General features: G+C 52.8%; 1 protein-coding gene and 1 non-coding gene across 8 annotated transcripts in view; one reads left to right on the forward strand and one right to left on the reverse strand.

Moving 5' to 3' along the window:
• MARK2 (microtubule affinity regulating kinase 2) overlaps window positions 1–21699 on the reverse strand; it is a 62413-nt gene that overhangs the window by 30750 nt on the left and 9964 nt on the right. The window contains exon 1 of one of the 7 annotated variants that reach the window (XM_060176177.1): window positions 2540–2781. The exons of 5 other annotated variants lie outside the window; for them this stretch is intronic. In XM_060176177.1, the coding sequence (XP_060032160.1) occupies window positions 2540–2779 (240 nt within the window). In that variant the 5' untranslated portion in view covers window positions 2780–2781. Of the gene's footprint in view, window positions 1–2539; window positions 2782–21699 lie in introns of those variants that run through there. One more of the 7 variants, XM_060176179.1, reaches the window with a different exon arrangement.
• Window positions 20990–21095, forward strand: LOC132534141 (U6 spliceosomal RNA). The gene has a single exon (XR_009545817.1). It is a non-coding gene; the product is annotated as a U6 spliceosomal RNA (small nuclear RNA).

Below are 21699 nucleotides of genomic sequence, written 5' to 3' on the forward strand. Positions count from 1 at the left end.
GAAGGAGTCAGCTCTGCAGTCCTCCAGGAGGGCAGAGGAGCGAAGGTGACTACAGAAGGCATCTAGACAAAGCCCGACAGGCCTGAGGCTCAACAAGACTGGGGAGTCCTCCAACTAGGAGAAGCTGGCTGAGCGGCCGGGGCCCACGCCACCCATTCCCGCCTGGTCGCATGAGCTGGCTGACACGTTCTGCTGCCCTTGTTTCTGGGGAGTGGAAGACAGCCACCCGTCAGGGGAAGGGGCAGGCCCTGGAAACACAGCTCAGGCTGCCCCGCCTAGCGATCTGCTGCTCCATTGTGAAGCAGAAACCTCTCTCCCAACGCCAGCCACCACTGGTGACCAAGTCACCCCCAGACGCTGCTCAGTGCTCTTTCCGTGCAAAGCTAGTGTTTGGGTTTAGGGGGCGCAGGGAGCACCGCGAGGCCCATCCAGAGCCCCAGACTAGACCAACACCCGGCAAAGTCTCTCGGGTCCCCCAGGAAATCTGAACAGCGCTGGGCTGAAGAAAGAGGGTGCACGGAATCAAGAGCAGCCGGGCCCTAGGAGCCCGGGCTACCGGAACACGACTGCCCGCAGCCACTTCTCGGCCCACGCAGCGTCTGGACTGGGAGATGACGAGACAGCTCCAGGACAGAGGGGCTGGGGGGTGTCACTCCGCCTGGATGCTCAGGCTCAGGGTGGCGCCTCTGCCCTGGCGGGCCAGAGGGGAGCCCCACTCAACACCCCACTTCTAGCAAAAGAGGCTCCTGCCTCAGCCCCACCCTGCCCCTCGGTGCTGCGGAGGCCATGGGAAACGCACGAGCCTCAGAACCTGGAGGCAGTTAGTCCGTCTTAGGAGCCAGAGAAGCCGGCTTGTGAGAAGCCAGGGATAATGTGCAGCCAGGGACTCCAAGAATAAACTCCCCACGCCACCCACCTCGCTCTCCTCAGCGCGCTGCCTACTCCCCCAGGCGCGAGGGAACGGCGTGGCCTCGGGCAGACACACCTGGCCGGGCACCGTCGCCTTGGGGAGCCTGCCGCAGGGGCCAGCGTCCAGGACCCACACCCACCCCTCTGCCCCAGGTCGTGGGGTCATGCGCCGCAGAGCCTCTGTGGTCACTCCAGTTTGCTTGGCGTGGGGTGGGGGGAGCAGGGAGACTGTGACTTCAAGCCCCACCTCTCAAAACCTGGGAGCTGGGGGGGGGGGCTCCCCGGGCAGAGGGCTCAGTCTCTGGGCACCGCAGAGCCCAGCTGCAGCTGGGGGGGAGACGATGGGAGAGGGGCTGGGTGCCTGCCAAGAACGCTGAAAAGTCCTCCTAGGAGGATGAGGGCAGGGCAGGGGGTGGGCAGGGTGCTGGCCTGTGGGGAAAGGCAGGAGGGGGGCGGGGAGACAGCAGAGGGACAGGCCCACGGAGCCAGAGGCCACATACTGACCCCCCGGGCCAGTCTGTGGTCACCATGTAGGCCGTGCCCCCCCCCACGCCCCTCAGGGAGCAGAGAACGCTTTTCCCAGCGTAGAGCCCACGGCTGCCACCAGGAGGTGCTGTGGGGCAGGAGAGTGGGGGTGTGTGACCGCCAGGCACCTCCTTCCTCACCAGGGTGGGGGCCTGGGCCTATGAGCCACCCCTCCCCCAGAAGAGAAGAACTGGGCCCAACATCTGGGCTCTCAGCCTGCCAGGCAGGGCTCTGCACCACACCGCACCTGCTCGAACCTGCACCCAGCAGGGAGCAGAAGTGGGTGGCAGGGTCAGCGCAGAGCGCCTGTGAGCACACCTGGGCCCCAGCCACCCCCGCAGTGTGTGGCGTCCACGCATGTGCACACACACTCGATGCACCCAGCACCCAGCACCAGCCCCAGTTTCTGGTTTGCCCTGGTGCTGCTGACCCCTCTGCCAAGTTCCAGCCTCACCCCAGCCCCTTCCTGGACGGGCCGCTTGTCCGCAGACACAGACCAGAGTCCTGACCACAGCCTCCAACCACCTGGTGCATTTGCCCTTGCCATCGGCCCCCATTCTTCTTCCTGGTTACTCAGCTAGACATCACCTCCTCCAGGAAGCCTTCCTGGCTCCATCACTGACTTGCTAGGGCCCCTGGCATGTCACTCTTTCTGCACTGGGACCCCACTGCTGGCGGCTTGAGTTGGCTGTCTTGTTACCACTACACAAAGCTGAGAGAGACCCAAGGGAAATATCCAGAGCTTAAATCACCTGTGTGTCCACAGAGCCCGGCACCCAACGGGACAAAAGGAGAAGGGGGGGGAGGGCGGGCAGGAGAGCTCTTTTAATTCTCGAGGGAAGGTCACAGCTGGGGTCTTCCTACTTTTTCGGGGCTGACCCTTACCCACCAGCTCTTTGCCCAGCTCAGCTCCAGGCCACCCGGGGTCCCTGTAGACTTCAGGCCTCATGTCTGGCGTGCAGCCTGCCGCCTTCTACATGCCCTTCCCAGCTCCCCGCCGGCAGCAGGGCCGAGGGTCTCCGAGAGGGCAGCTCCACACCCAGCTGGGCCCATCCAGGTCACACAACCTTCACCCAGCCACCCCCTCTTGGGACCATCTCTCCACCTGAGAAGCTGAGACGGGTGCAGGGGCCCGTCCTGTGTGGGAACAGAGGCTCCGGCCACACTGCTCCGCAGCGCCTGGCCCCGGCAGCCAGGCAGGAAGTGGCCACGGCCGTGTGTCCTGGAGACCACATCCTGGCCTTGGCCCGAGCCCGCCTCTCAGCAGCCTCCCCTGGCGAGATGCTGACACACCACGAGCTTGCACTGTACCTGGGGAAAGGACCTCCCTCCCTCCAGACTTCATGTCCCCAAGCTGCCTCCCAGCCTCGGTGACACCATGGATGTGGCCACAGGGCACGCGCAGGGCCCGGCACCGCCTCCAGCCACAAGGCGGCTCTCCAGCAGCTCGTCCGAGGGCCCCTGGGAGCCAGGGCAGGGGATCCGGGAGGAGAAACCGCCTTGGCACAAGCCGGGACAGCAGTTTCAGTGTCCCGGCCCAGAGAGGGCGGAAGGCAGCTTCCAGCAGACCAGTCCGACAGGTCCTGCTCCGCTGGCTGGCTCTGCTCGGAGGCACTTTGTCACACACCACACAGCAGGTGGGGCTTAGGGAGTCACCGGTAGGGCCACTGAGGGTGGGCATCTTTCTCACCCTGGCCCCACTCACAGAGGTCCTGGGGTGTGAGGTCCCTGCTCTCACAGCCCTTGGCCAACCCACAAAGCAACTTCTCTCCCGAGATGCTCAAAAGGAAAAGCAGTGTGCCGCGGTGGTGTGACGTCGTCCTCCCTGTGTCATGCTCCACTATAAACAGCCCAGCCTTCTGGGGGGGGGGGCACGCGATCGCCCCCTCTGGACAGAATTCCCAGCACTCCGGAGAACCTCTGCCCGGCCTTCCAGAGAGGCCAGTCTCACCAGAACTGGTGCTGCTGCCAGAGACTGCGGGTGTCGGGGGCAGGAAGTCCTGGCTGGTCCGCAGGCGGGGAAGCCAGACGGGGCTTCCTCAGCAGAGCCTCCCCGGAGTGGCTTCCTCTGAGCTGTAACACGGTCGAGTGGGAGTGTGCGCCCAGCACTTTGTCCTCCTGGCCTGATCAAGTTCTGTGCAGTTAGTATGATTAAGACACAGGCTGGGACTGGCGGCTGACGGTGAGGAACAGAGACGGAGGTCCGCTCTCCAGTCCACAAGGCCGCCTTCCTCAGGGTGGCTGAAGTGGAGACTGGTTCCTATGCAGAATTTTCTTCTTTTCTTTCACAGTCGAGAGATGGTCACACGTACAGTCACTGAGAGCTGAGGCAGGACGCACGAAGCCCAGCAGAGAAGCACGAGTCACACTGCCCGGCAAGGCACCAGGCTCAGGAACAAAAGCTACGGTCTGCTGACTGCCACCAGTTTACTAGAAGTCTGTGGCTTCTGCTGTTCCTCAGAGGGGTCTCGGGCCTCATTTCAGCTTCTCTGAGGCTCTGGTCTCTCTCGGCCCGGTGGCATCAATGAAGAAGCAATCCTTCGGGCCTTATTTCCACCTGCAAACTCCAGGCAAGGCCAATTGGCAAGCAAAGACAGCGGAGAAGAGTTTAAACACCAAGTCAAAAGCTGTTGGGGATTCAGGCCGTGGAGACGAGGTCGGAAGAAGCCCTGAGCCACAACCCACGAAGAAACCTGGAAGGGCTTTTTGCATCCGGGACCCCCAGAGCTCGGTGCCGCCCGTGACCAGGAGCTGTCAAGCCTGGTTGCCTCCCTCAACTCCCTTTCCTCATGTCTTTCTCAGTCCCCCTCACATCAGACTACCAAGCACCATCAGAGCTCTTTTGGAACCTGGCAAGAATGGGTGTTCATTCCTTAAAGTACCCGGAAAGAAATAAAATTACCAGGGGAGAAGGGGACAGTTAATTCAGGGTCTGGGGATGACTATTCTGAAAAAAATTCTATATTAAAAAAATGGGGGGGGGTCAAGTGCACAATGTGCAAGAACCTGGGTTCAAGCCCCTGGTCCCCACCTGCAGGGGGAAAGCTTCACAAGTGGTGAAGCAGGGCTGCAGGTGTCTCTCGGTCTCTCTCCCTCTCTATCTTCCCCATCCCTCTCGATTTCTGGCTCTCTCTATCCACTAAATAAAGATAATTTTTAAAAAAGTGGATGAGGGAGGCTGGAAACCGACGTGCTGAAAACCTTCCCCGCGTGGCAGCCAGCAGACAGACGCAGGGCTCTGATGGAGAGGCTCGCTGCCGCCGAGGGTTTGAAAGCTGAAGCATTCCAAGTGTGAAGCCGGGAGGGAGTTGAGCACCTAAACATTTATTATTGGGAAAATCCTTGCCCCGTAATCAGAACGCAGGCTTAACATCAGTGTTTGACATTTTGTCATTAGGGACTGGTTTGAACAGTCACTGCGGATTTGGCTGCCTGCCCCGTCGGCTGTTTCTCAAGCAGTTTCTGTGGTTTCAAGAAAGGCAGGGTGTTTGCTTTTACACACTGTCTTAAAAGGGGTCCACCACTCCAAGACAGAAGGAGGGATGGCAAGCAAACCAAATAGAGGAATCTGGTGCAGCCAAGCAGGGGTGCAGCAGAAGCGCAGGGGGCCATCTATGCACCAGAGCGGTGACAGGAGCCGACCACCCCGTCAGAGCAGAAGGACACAAAGCGGCTCTCCACGGGGCTCTCGGGCACGAGGCCCATGCACGCACGCAGGGTTCCTGCGCAGAGGGTCCTGCTCCAGGCAGGCATGGGTGGGAGGGCTGACCCTAATCAGTTAGCGGCCACACCCCTCCGCCAGCCCGCGGTGATTAAGGTACAGCTGTTTCTCCCTGGAACTGAGCACTGAAGGGCAGAGCCCCTGCGGACCTAACCCATTTCGGCTGCTTTTCATTAGCGAGAACCGACTGCCGCACGCAGGCACGCGGTGACCCACGACACCACAGAGCACTGTCTGGGCAGCCTCCTTCCTCTGCTTCTCAAAGCAACGCCTGTGGACTCGAGTTCTCTCACTGCCACCAAAAGCTGGGTTCTAAGTCCACTAGGAAGGGCACCCAACCAGAGTTGGCCATGACCGCGAACACAACCGCAGACCCGAGGACAGCAGAAAAGGTGTGACTGCCAGGGTTAGACCAGCAGGATCAAACCATAAACTCAGATGCCAGTTCACTGCCACCGCCCCCCACCCCCCACCCCACTGACTGGGAGCAATGTCTGGGAGCCCCGGAACAGAGAGGGGAGCCTAGAGTTTCCACAGATGCAAGCAGGAAATGGCAGCTGATTACACCAGCCAGGGGACAGAGCAGCGGGAGACCAGAGTTCAGCTCCTGGGACTGAAAGGGCCAGTCCCAAGTGTACCCGGCAGCCTGGCACCACCAGCTGCGGGCTCAGCGCCCTGGGCAGTCGGGGCTGTCCGCAAGGCTCAGGGAGAGAGTGAGTGTGCTGAGGAGATGTGCACACACAGACCCTTCCTCCCCTTCCTTCCTTTCCTTTCCTTTTCTGTTTGGGAGGAAGCTTGCTTACTCACAGAGAAAGTGTTCTGGGAGGTGGGAGTGATCGCATAATGGTTATGCAAGCAGACTCCTGCCTGAGGCTCCAAGGTCACAGGTTCAATCCTCCACACCACCATAAACTAGAGCTGAGCAGTGTTTTGGTTTAAAAAAAAAAAAAGAGGGGGACGGGCAATAGCACAGCACAAGGACCAGCGCAAGGTTCCCAGTTCAAGCCCCCACCTGCAGGGGGATCGCTTCACAAACGGTAAAGCAGGTCAGCAGGTGTCTGTTTCTCTCCCCCTCTACTTCCCCAATTTCTCTCTGTCCTGTCCAACAATGATAGCAATGACAACAACAATAACAACAATGATAAACAAGGGCAACAAAAGGGAAAAGGTGGCCTCCAGGAGCAGCGGATTCGTAGTGCATGCACTGAGCCCAACAATAACCCTGGAGGGAGGACAGTCGATCGAGAGAGTGAGTGTGAGGGTGTGTTCTGGGGCCAGGCGGTGTGGCACACCTGGTTAAACGCACACACTGCAGTGCACAAGGACCCGGGTTTAAGCCCCTGGACCCCATCTGCAGCAGGAAAGCTTCACGAGTGACTAAGTAGAGCTGCAGGTGTCTGTTTCTCTCCCTCTACCTTCCCTGCTCCTCTCAATTTATTCTGTCTCTATCCAATAATAAATAAAATAAAATAAAATAAAATAAAATAAAATATAATAAAACAGAAAGTGTCCTGGAGTCCTCTATGTCTCTCCATCCCCCCTCCTAAATTTCTCTCTGTTCTATCAAATAAAATAAAGTTAAAAAAAAAAAAATCTTGTGGTCCGGGAGGTGGCTCAGTGGATAAAGTGTTGGACTCTCAAGCATGAGGTCCTGAGTTCAATCCCCGGCAGCACATGTGCCAGAGTGATGTCTGGTTCTTTCTCTCCTACCCCTCTCATAAATAAATAAAGTATTTAAAAATAAAAATCTTGGAATGGGGTGAAAAAAATCTTAAAAGGGGCTGGGTGGTGGTGCAGTGCATGTATCACCACGCACAAGGACCCAGTTCAGGCCCCCACCCCCACCTGCAGGGGGAAAGCTTCACAAGTGGTGAGGCAGTGCTGCACATGTCTCTCTATTTCAATCCCTCCCCTCAATTCGTCCCTGTTCTAGATTCCCAGCACCTCGTGGTACTAACAGAGCAGGAAAGTCCTCTACTCTGAGGTACTCGTGTGTTGGTTTCCAATTTGAGATTTCAGAACTTTGGTTTATCTAAAGGGGCTCTTGAAATCACAGATGAGGAGCCACAGACTAAGGAGCCAGGATTAAATGCCAAGGGCTGGAGGAAAGATCTCTTAATGCGGCACTGGGCCTCACTCGCGCGGGGTGTCAGCACTTCCAGCAGCCAACTTTTCCCATTCGTTTTTTTATTTTAGTCAGATAGACGGGGCAGGGGAGACAGCATAATGGTTCTGCAAGGAGACTCTCATGCCCGAGGCTCCAAAGTCCCAGGTTCAATCTCCTGCACCACCATAAGCCAGAGCAGGGTTCTGGTATTAAGGGGGGGGGGGGGGAGATAGGCAGTAGCGCAGTGGGTTAAGCGCACATGGCGTGAAGTCCGAGGACCGGTGCAAGGTTCCCAGTTCGAGCCCCCGGCTCCCCACCTGCAGGGGGGGGTTGCTTCAAAGGCAGTAAAGTAGGTCTGCAGGTGCCTCTCTTCCCCTCCTCTCGCCATTTCTCTCTGTCCTGTCCAACAACAGCAGCAATAACAATACTAATACCAAAAACAAGGGCAACAAAAGATGAGAAAAAGATGGTCTCCAGGAGCAGTGGATTTGTAGTGCAGGCACCGAGCCCCGGCAATAACCCTGGAAGCAAAGAGAGAGAGAGAGAGAGAGAGAGAGAGACGCCAGAGCTCCACCCCCCCATCCACAGAGCTACCGGGGATGGCAACAGAGTTTGACCCCAGGGCCTCAAGCACAGTGAGGGGCATGCTCTCCCAACACACTACCCGGCAGCCACGCGTAGCAAGGTCTCTGTGCTTCTCAAGGCTCACGGTGCAGCCAAGATTGGTGTGTGTGTGGGGGGTGAACCCAGAGGCCTGGCGGCACCCACGCTGAACCAACAGAGGCCACCACGTGGAGTCCTGATTGGTGGTCTAGGGGACTGTGTGCTTTCTACAGCCTCAACAAGCCCAGAGGGATCCCCACAGCAGCAGGGAGGCGACCCAGTGGTCAGAGCACATTCCTTGCAGGCAGAGCTCCAGCCCAGGTCTGATCTCCAACACTGCCAGGGGCTCTCCACAGTCCAGAGGCTGCCAAAGGAGGCCTGGCCGGGAGGCGCGGCCCACATCTGGCTCCCGCTGGCACCTGCGGGTGCTCTCTCCTCTTTCTTGTTTAAAGGGGAAAAAGAGGCTCCAAAGAGAAATGCCTCATTCAGACACCAACACACTCCGTACCACTCGGGCTTGTAACAAGCCAGTCACCGTTCTGGGTCTGTTTCCTCCTCTGTGAAGTGGGGAGGACGAGGACTTGCATCTCACAACGTGTGAACGGAACGAGGCTCGGCCGTGCTGCACAGACGGGCTTAACCAGCGCTGTGACCATGATGCCTGGCTCCAGGCGCAGTGCAGTGAGGGCGGGAGGCCACAGTCCCTCTGCCCGTCCGTCCATCCGTCTGTTCCCCTCTAAGAGTTCCCCAGCCACTGGGAGCAGGGCAAGGCTGTGGGAGAGCCATCGGGGGCAGCCTTACTGAGTCACTGCCTCAGCTCAGAGGGAACGAATCTCCTTGGAAAAAAGTCTCTCTTCCACACAGACCAACGGGCAGAGGGGCCAGAGAGTGAGCGAGAAAGAAAAAGCAAGTTCAATTCTGGGATCGAAACAAAAGCCATGTGCGAGTCCGCAAAGAAAGGCGCTGCGTGTCCGCTGTAGGGCTTCCCAAGGACGGGATGCAGCAGGCGCTCTCCGGCTCCTCATGCCGAGAGTGACTGCCCATCAGGCAAGAGGAGCCCAGGAGGCGTGCACGGCCAGAAGCAGGCCGCAGTACCAAGCAGAAGGCAGGAGGCCCTAGGGCGGGGCCCAAGGTCAGGCACGCACAGTCCTATGTGCAAGGACTATGTGTAAGGACCAGGGTTCTAGCCCAGCTCCCTCCCCTGCAGTGGGGAAGCAGGTCTGCAGCTGTGTGTGTCTATCTCCCTTCCCTCTCAATTTCCCTCTGTCCTACCCAATAAAATAGGGATAGCAGGAGTCAGGCGGTGGCGCAACGGGTTAAGTCCATGTGGCACAAAGCGCAAGGACCCGCATGAGAATCCCAGTTCAAGCCCCGGCTCCCCACCTGCAGGGGAGTCGCTTCACAGGCGGTGAAGCAGGTCTGCAGGTGTCTCTCTCTCTCCATTTCTCTCTGTCCTATCCAACAACAATGACATCAATAACAACAACAATAATAACTACAACAATAAAACAATAAAAGCAACAAAAGGGAATAAATAAATATTTTTTAAAAAATAGAGCAAGAACGACAGAGAGAGAGAGACGCTCCAGAGGACCAGAAAAGACAAGAGCACGGGCGCCAGTTAGGCCAGTTTAAAAACCGCAAATCTACTGCAACTCCACCTCTCAAACAAACTCATCAGGAGTTAAGAAAGTTGTAGTCTGGGGAGCCGGGCAGTAGTGCAGCGGGTTAAAGCGCACGTGGCGCAAAGCGCACGGACTAGTGTAAAGGTCCTGGTTCGAGCCCCCAGATTCCCACCTGCAGGGGGGTCACTTCACAAGCGGTGAAGCAGGTCTGCAGGTGTCTGTCTTTCTCTCCCTGTCTTCGCCTCCTCTCTCCATTTCTCTCTGTCCTATCCAACAACAGCAACAACAACAACAATAATAATATCAGCAACAACGATAAACAACAAGGGCAACATGTGGTCCGGGAGGTGGCGCAGTGGATAAAGCATCGGACTCTCTGGCATAAGGTCCTGAGTTCAATCCCTGGCAGCACATGCACCAGGGTGATTCCTGGTCCTTTCTCTCTTCTCCTATGTTTCTCATTAATAAATAAAATCTTTAAAAAAAAAAAAAAAAAAGGGCAGCAAATGGGGGAAAAAATAGCCTCCAGGAGCAGTGGATTCATAGTGCAGAAACACACCATGCCTCAAGAATAACCCTGGAGACAAAAAGAAAAGAGAAAAGAAAAGAAAGCTGTAGTCTGTGCATATAATGGAACCTTGCTATTTCTCTCTCTCTTTTTTGAGACAGAGAAAGAAACCATAGCACTGAAGCTCCCTTCGTTTGCTGAGGGTTGGGCTTGAACCTGGACCTCACACATAGCAAAGCAGCGCACTATCCAGGTGAGCTGGCCTCAGGGTTTTGTCTGTGACAGAGATGAGAGAAAGTGACAGGGGATGGTAGGGGAGGCTAAAGCCAGACCCCCGCAACACTGCTTCACCCTCGTGAGACTCTCCCTGCAGGTGGGGAGCGGTGAGGGGAGCACTTCAACCCGAGTCCTTGGCTGTGGTACCGTGAGCGGTCAACCAAGTGCACCAGGCCTGGCCTCTGTACGCGGCAGGATTCTATGGGACTCTGTTGAGCCGTGAGAAATGATGGCGGCTTCCCTGGCTAGTGATAGGTGAGAGGAAGGTAGGAAGGATGAACAGCAGGTGGGAGTTAAGCACCTAAGGAAGGGAGAGCACAGGGACAAACTGGGGGTCTGTGCGGAGCAGCCAAGGACTCGCAAAGCCATCAGGGAGGGGGCCGCGTGGGTGCTGGGGACCCGGTGCCCGGTGGAGGGTATGGCGCACAGTCAGTCACCTATCAGGGAAGACAGGAACTTGTACACCTGTGACAGCTGATCTGAGGGAGGACCCCATCAGGAAGAGATAAAGCTGGCATGCTGTCCACACAGCAAATCTGCTTGCTCCTCAAAGAAGAAAATGAGGCTTTACACACATGGGGTTCCGTGAGCATATTTTAAAAATTTATTTATTTATTTATTTATTCCCTTTTGTTGCCCTTGTTGTTTATCGTTGTTGTTGGATAGGACAGAGAGAAATGGAGAGAGGAGGGGAAGACAGAGAGGAGCAGAGAAAGACAGACACCTGCAGACCTGCTTCACCGCCTGTGAAGCGACTCCCCTGCAGGTGGGGAGCAGGGGGCTCGAACCGGGATCCTTACGCCGGTCCTTGTGCTCTGTGCCACCTGCACTTAACCCGCTGCGCTACCGCCCGACTCCCCGTGAGCATATTTTATTAAGAAACAGGTTCTAAAAAAGCGCTAAACACAAGAGCAATGGGGGACCGCAGCAGCAGCCTGGGGGCTGAGCCTGTGGCCTAGCGGCCCTCAGCCCTCACAGCTGCCAAGGTTCTTCAAGGACAGAAGCAAAGCAAACTGCAGTTTTCAAATTGGGAATTGACCAATCACCAACATATAAACTTAAAAAAAAAAAACTACTGTCATAATGAAATTCAAGTAAGCCAAGTGATCTTTTTAATAGAATTAGAAAAAGAAAGGAAGAAAAAAAAAAAAAAAGGCCCACACTGTATTTGAAGGAGGCAAGGAGCCAACTCTGGTCAGTCCCCGGGCCACCCCAGAAGCAGCTTCCTCAGCTAAGCCGCTGTGAAGCAAGGCGGCAAGAGCCTTCCTGCCACCGGCCAGCTCTGGGAATCGCAAAACAAAGGCCCAGTATGAGGTCATAGCCTGTAGCCAGCCAATCAAGGCCAGGCGTGAGCGCTCCCAATCTGTCCAGGACACTTCTGTCTGGAAGTCTACATTCCTAAGCAAGAAGCTCGAAATAGCTTTTGTTTGTGTGGGCTATGACTCCTGCATTAAGATGAAAACAAAGACACTTAAACTACTAATTCATTTAAAATAATATTACTAAACCCATTACAACCTCAACAGACTTAACTGTATTTTCTTAAGGTATATATGTATGTATTTTAAAGCACTCTTCATTTTAAAATATTTTTTAATTTTATTTTTTAATTTAATTTAATTTTATTTATTTATTATTGGATAGAGACAGAAAGAAATTGAGGGAGGAGGGAGAGATATATAAAGAGAAACAGAGAGATACACCTGCAACCCTACTTCACCACTTGTGAAGCTTTCTTCTGTAGATGAGGACCAGGGGCTTGAACCCACGTCCTTGCGAACTGTAATGTGTGTGCTTAATCAGATGCAAGATATCGACAGAAGGGGGTGATAGGAAGAGAGAGAGAGACAGAGACAGAGACACCTGCAGCCCTGCTTCACCACCCGCAAAGCTTTTCCCCTGCAGGTGGGAACTGGAAGACTTGAACCCGGGCCATTGTGCACTGTAACATATGTGCTCAACCAGGTGTGCCCCCACCCCGGCGGGCCCTTAACTACGTTTTCTAGCACATAGAGCAATAGAGTAAAATCCTAAATTGCCACCAGGATTCCCACTGGGGCTCACAGTTCCTGCAAAGCTAATCCGCCTTTCCCAGTGGCTTTTTTTTTTCTAAAAGGATAGAGGGTACCCCACCTGCAAGGGAGTCTCTTCACAGGTGGTGAAGCCAGTCTGCAGGTGTCTGTCTTTCTCTCCCCCTCTCTGTCTTCCCCTCTTCTCTCCATTTCTCTCTGTCCTATCTAACAACGACATCAATAACAACAATAACTACAAGGGAAACAAAAGGAAATAAATATTTAAAAAAAATTTTTAAAGAGTCCGGCGGTAGCGCAGCAGGTTAAGTGCACGTGGTGCAAAGTGCAAGGACTGGTGTGAGAGTCCTGGTTCAAGCCCCCGACTCCCCACCTTCGCTTCACAAGAGGTGAAGCAGGTCTGCAGGTCTCTGTCTTTCTCTCCCCCTCTGTCTTCCCCTCCTCTCTGTCCTATCCAACAATAATAACGACAAGGGCAACAAAAGAGAATAAACTTTTTTTTTTTTAATTTCTAAAGGGGGGTGGGGTAGATAGCATAATGGTTACGCAGAGAGACTCTCATGCCTGAGGCTCTGAAGTCCCAGGTTCAACCCCCCGCACCACCATAAGCCAGAGCTGATCAGTGCTCTGGTAAAATAAATGAATAAATAAATAAATAAATAAATATTTTTTAAAAAGGATAGAGGGTAAACTGAGATGGGAGGGAGAGACAGAGGGAGAAGGGAGAGAAAGAAGGAGAGAAACTGCGGGGCTGTTGCTCTGCAGGGTGGAGAGTGTGGGCTTGAACCCAGGACTTCATACATGGTAACCTGTGTTCAACCAGCTGTGCCACCACCCACCCCTCAAGTTAACTTTTAAAAAATGATTCACTGGGAGTCGGGAGGTAGCACAGCGGGTTAAGTGCACGTGGCTCGAAGTTCAAGGACAGGCATAACAATCCCGGTTGGAGCCCCCGGCTCCCCACCTGCAGGGTGGTTGCTTCACAAGTGGTGAAGCAGGTCTGCAGGTGTCTGTCTTTCTGTCCCCCCCCCCCGTCTCCCCTCCTCTCTCCATTTCTCTCTGTCCTATCCAACGACAGCAACAACAATAATAATAACCACAACAATGATAAAACAACAAGGGCAACAAAAAGGGGGGAAACATGGTCTCCAGGAGCAGTGGATTCATGGTGCAGGCACCGAGCCCCGGCAATAACCCTGGAGGCAAAAGAAAAAAAAATGATTCACTATATTTATAACCTATGAGGAAGAGAGTGTTTCACACGAGGCAAAGAGATAGAGAGACAGAGAAGCCAAAGCCCCACAACTAGAAACAGAGATGACAGATTCTGTGCTGTGTGCATTGCATCAGAATGAAATCAGAAAGCAGGCTGGGCTGGGCAGGTGGGAGTATGATGGCCCCGGATTCAGCCCCGTCAGCAGAAACAAAACAAAAAGCATAGCGAGCACTCTCTGTTTCTGTCCGTGTCAGGAAACCACAGAAGGACTGAGAAACGGCCACAGTCCTGAGCAGACAGGAGACAACTATATACAAAGTGAGAACTGGGAACAGAAGAACCAATCAGTAGGAAGCATGAAACCCAAATAGGTTCTGTCCTTGGGGGTGAGGGGGGACGTACCCAGCTGATCACACATATCCTCATGTTCAAGGACCTGGGTTCAAGCCCCTGGTTCCCACCTGCAGGGCAAAGACATAGCAGCAATCCTAGTGGCAAAAACAAAACAAGGTCTGTCCTTTAGTTCATAGCGTTGTCAAGACTCAGTCTCAGTTCTGATGTCTCCTAGGGTGATAGGAGATGTTAACTTAGGGAGAGAGAGGCTGGGTGAAGAATGTTTAAAATGTTCTAAAAATTTTTAAATAATCTAAAAACAAAAACCTTCACAAGATGCAGCTGGGAGGGGCACAAGAGTTAAAGGCCGGAGTCAGGCAATAGCGCTGCGGGTTAAGCACAGGTGGCGCAAAGCACAAGGACCGGCGTAAGGATCCCGGTTCGAGCCCCCGGCTCCCCACCTGCAGGGGAGTTGCCTCACAGGCGGTGAAACAGGTCTGCAGGTGTCTCTCTTTCTCTCCCCTTCTCTGTCTTCCCCTCCTCTCTCCATTTCTCTCTGTCCTATCCAATGATGACATCAATAACAACAATAATAAAACAAGGGCAACAAAAAGGGGGGAGGAAACCCTCTTATCTTAAACGAAAAAATAATCATCCAAAACACAACTCTACACACACTAATGCATCGGGGGGGGGGGAGGGGGCTAGGCAACCCAGGTTTAAGCCCCCAGCTCCCATCTGCAGGAGGGATGCTTCATCAGTGGTGAAGCAGGCCTGCAGGTATCTCTCTTAATCTCTCTCTCCCTAAATCCCCTCCTCTCTCAATTTCTCTATCCTATCATAAAATACAGAGAGAGAGAGAGAGAAGAAAGGAAGAAAGGAAGGAAGGAAGGAAGGAAGGAAGCTGCCAGTAGTGGGTTTGTAGTGTCACTGAGCCCCAGTGATAACCCTGGAGGCAATAATAATAATACATCAAAAACACAATGTCAGGGAGTCGGGTGGTAGCACAGCGGGTTAAGCGTAGGTGGCGCAAAGCGCAGGGACCGGCATGAGGATCCCGGTTCGAGCCCCCGGCTCCCCACCTGCAGGGGAGTCGCTTCCCAGGCGGTGAAGCAGGTCTGCAGGTGTCTGTCTTTCTCTCCCCCCTCTCTGTCTTCCCCTCCTCTCTCCATTTCTCTCCTAGCCAACAACAACGACATCAATAATAACTACAACAATAAAACAACAAGGACAACAAAAGGGAATAAATTAATAAATATAAAAAAAATTTAAATACACAATGTCAGAAACACACTACAGAAGAACAAAAGAGAAAGGTCAAAGAATGAAGGGAAAACTCGGGGGAAAAAAAAAAAGGAGTTCAGAGGGGGTAGGGGGGAAATGGGCAGCCCGTGAGATACAGCGATATAAGTAAGACACAGTGATACATCGGCCTCCCAGGGCCAGTGTTCTTCTAGGAGACGGGAATAAGTCCGTGCCGTCCAATTAGGAGAATAGATCCCAAGAGCTCGCACCACAAGGAGAACTCTGCTTTTCTCGCTCTCCTCACTCCGTCCATGTCGCAGGTGCTATTAACCAAACCGGCTGCGGCACTCGCCTTAGGACCAGCGGACATCGTGTGGTCACAACACACGCCTTAGAGTTACACAGGGTCTCCGCTGACCACTTCCAGTAAGACTGAGGGGAAGTCTGGGGCTCAGGCGGGGATTATACCGGAGCTGGGAACTGCGGACAAGGGCTCTTTATGAAGTCCCCCGAGGAGCCAACCCAAGACTGGGGACAGTCATCTCAAGTCTTGTCTACAACAATGGCTTTTCTCACTTTTGGTCTGAAAAACTCCTTATACTCTTAAGAGTAGTAAGCACTGTAGAAATTTTTTGTTTGTTTGTTTATGTGAATTATGGATAACTACCTTACTAGAAAACTGAGAATTTAATAGTTCTTTCATTAATTCATTCAAAATAATAATAAGCCCCCTTACATGTTTGAGCAGCCCATTTCTGTGGTGAAATCATGGGCTGATTTATTTATTTTTCCTTTTGTTGCCCTTTTTTTTTTTATTGTTGTTGTTATTGATGCCATCATTGTTAGATAGGACAGAGAGAAATGGAGAGAGGAGGGGAAGACAGAGAGGGAAGAGAAAGACAGACACCTGCAGACCTGCTTCACGGCCTATGAAGCGACTTCCCTGAGGTGGGGAGCTGGGGACTCGAACCAGGATCCTTTCGCCAGTCCTTGCACTTGGCGCCACATGCACTTAACCTGCTGCACTACTGCCCGACTCCCGTATATATATGTGTGTGTGTATATATATATTATTTTCCCTTTTGTTGCCCTTGTTGTCTTTTTATTGTTGCTGTAGATGTTGTTGTTGGATAGGACAGAGAGAAATGGAGAGAGGAGGGGAAGACAGAGAGGGGGAGAGAAAGACAGACACCTACAGACCTGCTTCACCGCCTGTGAAGCGACTTCCCTGCAGGTGGGGAGCCGGGGGCTTGAACTGGGATCTTTATGCCGGTCCTTGCGATTCGCGCCACATGCACTTAACCCATTGTGACCGCCTGACTCCCTCTTTTCTTTATATTTTAATGGGAGATACAGAGAATCCTGCAGAGAGTGAAATAGACACACTCCAGACACTTGGCTTCTGGTTCCGCTGGGGACTGAACCTGATCCTCAGGCTTGAAAGTCTTTGCAGAACTGTTCTGCTGTCTCCCCCGTCCAAAACTATGTGTATTAAACAAGATGGAATTCCCGGTTAGAGTTGGAGTATTTGGCTCAATGGAAGAGTCAACTCCTCCCACCTGCTTCTACACTTGACACGCTCTTTTGGTGGAGAAATATGAAGAGAATCTTGTTTCACACAGACCCTTCATTGAAACATGCTGAGGATATTCTGCCTTAACACGAGACCAGACTCAACAAGTGGCAGCTTCCAAAGGCAAGTGGGCATATGTGGCCAGAAATGGCATCATTTCACCATCAAAACCCACTGGTCGTCCTGCACTGCCAGTGGCTCATGCCCGCTGGCAACCTGGGAGATACTCCTTCACAGAATCATGCAGGATTTCCAAGCACACATTCCTAAAAAAAAAAAAAAAAAAAAAAAAAATCACATTCCAAGAGTAGGACACCAAAGTAAAAACCCTGTGGTGAGGGGGAGGGTGGATGGGACACAGTCTTTTGGTGGTAGAAATGGTGTTTATGTACACTCCTATTAAAGTGTTGTCATACAAATCATTATTTAATTAATATGAGAAGGGGAAAAATTGATTGTATGTCTTGAACTTTTTAAAACACAGACTAAGTCTTTTTAATACATAGGCTGAGTCTTTGATATGTTGACTCTCTCAAAAGTCTAGACCAGGGAGAACAGAAGTAACTGGTGGCACAGCTATATACAAGCTGCTGGGTATTATACCCCAAACCCTAACAAAGGGACTTTTCAAAGTTAACCCAATTACCAAATAATGTGATGATAACAATAACTATCCATTGTCTTCTTGAACCCTAAGACAGCAGGAACCTCACATTTCCACTACAGAGCCTATATTTCCCCCAGTCCTGGAACCTTAGGGTGGGGCCCACTTTCCTGCATGCTTCTCTCAAAGCATATCAAATAATATTGCACCCACCGATCGCAACCTAATCAACGCAACGAGTGCCACCCCAGCATGCTTCACTTCAGACTGTGTCCAGAGACTTCAGGTGTGGAATGACAACCCTTCAGCTTCATTACTCGGGTGAGACCTTTCCTTTCATAGGATTCTCTAATCCCATTCCAGTGGTTCATTTGCTAACAAAGTCCCAAAACCTAGATATAGTCCAGGTACCCTGAGATATAGCATACGTTCACACGTATCCATAAACTAGGGCAAAACATATACCTGAAAGCAGAAGTACACAAGAGTCTGCAGTGAGTATCCCCCAACACTTCACCTGCACTATTCCAGCCTTTAGGTCCATAATTGTTCAACAATTTGTTTGGCTTTGTATGTTAACTCTCTTTTCAGCTACCAGGTTCCAGAGACCAGCAGGATGCCGACCAGACTTCCTTGGACAGACGACCCCATCAATGTGTCCTGGAGCTCCGCTTCCCCAGAGCCCCACCCTACTAGGGAAAGAGAGAGGCAGACTGGGAATATGGACCGACCAGTCAATGCCTGTTCAGCAGGGAAGCAATTACAGAAGCCAGACCTTCCACCTTCTGCAACCCACAACAACCCTGGGTCCATACTCCCAGAGGGACAGAGACGGGGAAAGCTATCAGGGGAGGGGGTGGGATATGGCGATCGGATGGTGGGAACTGTGTGGAGTTGTACCCCTCTTATCCTACAGTTTTGTTAATGTCTCCTTTCTTAATCACATTCCAGACATTTTACCCATCTCATGAGAAAGGTCTTTGACAAGGGCAAGTTATCTAAAATTCAGATTTTCACTTGAGAAATCTCAACTTTATTTTTTTTTATTATCTTTATTTATTTACTGTTAAGAGACAGCCAGAAATCAAGAAGGGAGAGGGAACAGAGAAGGAAGAGACAGAGAGACACCTGCAACACTGCTTTACCGCTTGCAAAGCTTCCCCCCTGCAGGTGGGGGGACTGGGGGCTAGAATCTGGGTCCTCAACCAGATGCGCCACCGCCCAGCCCACAAAAAATCTCGACTTTATCATTGGCAACAGGCAGAGACTCACTTTGCTGGGTTTCAAGAAAGCAAACGCCTACTCGCTGCGAGTGGCTTCATTCCTTCCAGCATCCAGGAGGATCCAGTGGGGGCAGTCTGGGACAGCTGGGTGCAGGGCTGAGCAGCAGCGCCCACCGGCCCCCACACCTCCGCCTTTAGCCCTGGGCTGAGGGTTAAGGGAAACATGCCATCTCTCGGTGCTTCAGCCAGGGCGCTCGTTCTTAAGTAGAAATGGCTGCTGTGTGCCCCTAGCCACAGCGTGCAGCGAGAGACAGGCCCATGACTCCTACCTCTCGGAGCGTTCGCTGCCCGGCCCTGACTCTAGGTACAAGGTGCCAGCGCTCTCCAAGACCCCTGCTCTGGCACCAAACGGAAACCAAGGGGTCCAGAGATAAGCCACAAGACTCAGAAAGGTGATTCAGCCCCCTGTGTGTGTCCTGCCGCCTGTGCTGGCTGAGTCACACAGGACATTCCTCCGAGCGGGCTGGTGCCGCCACAACAAGTCGAGCCATGTCGGTGAGGCTGTCTGCTTGCAAGGTGGGAAGCAGAATTCTGCAAACAGGATATTAGCGGGTCCTCAGGCTCACGGCCAGGTCTCCAGTTTGACCAGTCACGGTAACACTGGGTTGTGGGGAAAGTCATGATGCATTTTTGCATACAGAAAAATACGCCGTGACTTTTCCAACGATCCACTATGAAGGGGCACTGCCCTGACTCCTCAGCCTGTGGGCATCCATCCAGCCATCCCCTCATTCAAGGCTTCACTGGGCTCTCAGCTACAGGGTGGGCTTCTGGGTAAGCAATGAGATGCTTGGCGGTGCAGTGGATTAAGTGACTTTTTCCCCCCAAGTCTAGGCTAAAAAACTGTAACAAATCTGAGCTTTTTGAACACTCATGAGGGGCCAGGTGGTGGTACACCTGCTTGAGTGCATATGCTACAATGCACCAGGTCCCAGGTTCAAGCCCCCAGCCCCCACCTTGCAGGGGGAAAGCTTTGCAGGTGTTTCTCTCTTTCCCTATCGCTCTACTCCCCCGTCTCTACCCAAATAAACTAAAAGAAAGAAAGAGTACCAAGTCTTTTAAAAAAACAGAATTTTAGGGGGTAGATAGCATAAAGGTTTCCATGTCTGAGGCTCCAAAGTCTCGGGCTCAATCTCCCACACCATCATAAGCCAAAGCTGAGCAGTGATCTGGTGAAGAAAAAAAAAAAGTTGATGATATGTGCGCTTATAACATTCGATTCCTGGGGCCAGGCAGGAGCGCACCTGGTTGTGTGCACACATTTTAGTACACTGGGACTGGGGTTCAAGTCATGGGTCCCCGACTGTAGGGGGAAGCTTCATGAGAGGCAAAGCAGTGCTGTGTGCAGGTGTCTGTCTCTCCCATTCTCTTTCTCCTTCTCCTTCTCCCTCTCCTTCTACTTCTTTCTTGCCTCCAGGGTTATTGCTGGGGCTCAGTGCCTGCACTATGAATCCACTGCTCCTGGAGGCCATTTTTTCCCATTTTTGTTGTCATTATTATTATTGTTGCCATTGATGTTGTTGTTGGATAGAACAGAGAGAACTCGAGAGGAGGGGGAGACAGAGAGGGGGAGAGAAAGACAGACACCTGCAGACCTGCTTTACTACTTGTGAAGCGACCCCCCTGAAGTGGGGAGCCAGGGGCTCGAACCGGGATCCTTACCCCGATCCTTGCACTTTGCACCATGTGCGCTTAACCCGCTGTGCTACTGCCTGCCCCCCCCCCCTTTCTTTTTTTATCTAATACTTCAGTGAGAAAAAAATACACAGAAAGACTAGAGCACTGCTTAGCCTGGGATTATGGTGGTGCTGGGGATTGAACCTGGGACTTCAGAGGCTTAGATATAAAAATAGCTATTACGCTGTCTCCTCAGCCTTCTCTCCCCCCTCCCCCCTCAATTTGTCTATCCAAAATAAATAATAAAATAAAATATGGGGGCCAGATGGTGGCGTATCTGGTAGAGTACATTACAGTGTGCGATTAGGGGCTGCGGGAGTCCATTCAAGGCCCTGGTCCTCACTTGCAGGGGTGAGGGAGCTTCATGAGCAGTGAAGCAGCACTGCAGGTCTCTCTTTCTCTCTCCCCCTCTCCCCCTTCCCTCTCAATTTCTCTCTGACTGTATCAAATAATAAAATTCATTAAAAAAGAAAGCAGGGAGTCCGGCAGTAGCGCAGCGGGTTAAGCGCAGGTGGCGCTAAGCACAAGGACCAGCAGAAGGATCCCGGTTCGTGCCCCCGGCTCCCCACCTGCAGGGGAGTCGCTTCACAGGCGGTGAAGCAGGTCTGCAGGTGTCTGTCTTTCTCTCCCCCTCTCTGTCTTCCCCTCCCCTCTCCATTTCTCTCTGTCCTATCCAACAACAATGACATCAATAATAACAACAAGGGCAACAAAATAAATAAATAAATTTAAAAAATACATAAAAAAGAACACAGTGCTCGCTTCGGCAGCATGTATACTAAGATTGGAGCGATACAGAGAAGACTAGCACAACCCTGCGCAAGCATGACACGCAAATCCGCGACCACTCCCAAAGAGAAGAACCTGCAGCTGCTGGACCTCCTTTCTCGGGGGGACCACTGCCACTCCCTCTAGCGCCAGGGCCCCAGTTTGGTCCCCCTGGCTATGGAGGCCCTCACTTCACCACACTCTACTCCTCAGTCCCTCTCGCTGAAGGTGAAGCCTTTCCTTCTGTCCCTGTCACCTCTCTGGGCTCTCCCACGCATTCAGACTAAGTAAGGTGCGTGTACTCCCCAGAAATGGAACACAGAGAAGGGGAGAGCTGGGGAGTGAGAGCTCTGGGGTTAGTACTAAGGCTCTGGGGACTTTAGCTCTAAACTCACCAAGGAAGGGACTGGGAACTTAAAGGGAAGGGAAGCTGTTGGGAGGAACTGGCTGCAGGGACGGCGGTGTTCAAGAATCCTCTGGATTTTAATTCCCAATGCACTTAATCTCTATGTTCTTAAATAAAGAAGCCTGAGAGGAAAAAAGAAAGAAAACAAATGGGGGTCAAGGTAGCACAGCAGGTTAAGCACACATGGTGCGAAGCACAAGAACTGGCATGAGGGGGTCAGGTAGCAGCACAGCAGGTTAAGCTCACGTGGCACTAAGCGCAAGGACCCGCATAAGGATTCCGGCTTCGAG

Source organism: Erinaceus europaeus, chromosome 17 (assembly GCF_950295315.1).
Source record: "Erinaceus europaeus chromosome 17, mEriEur2.1, whole genome shotgun sequence".
Classification (NCBI taxonomy): Eukaryota; Metazoa; Chordata; class Mammalia; order Eulipotyphla; family Erinaceidae; genus Erinaceus; species Erinaceus europaeus.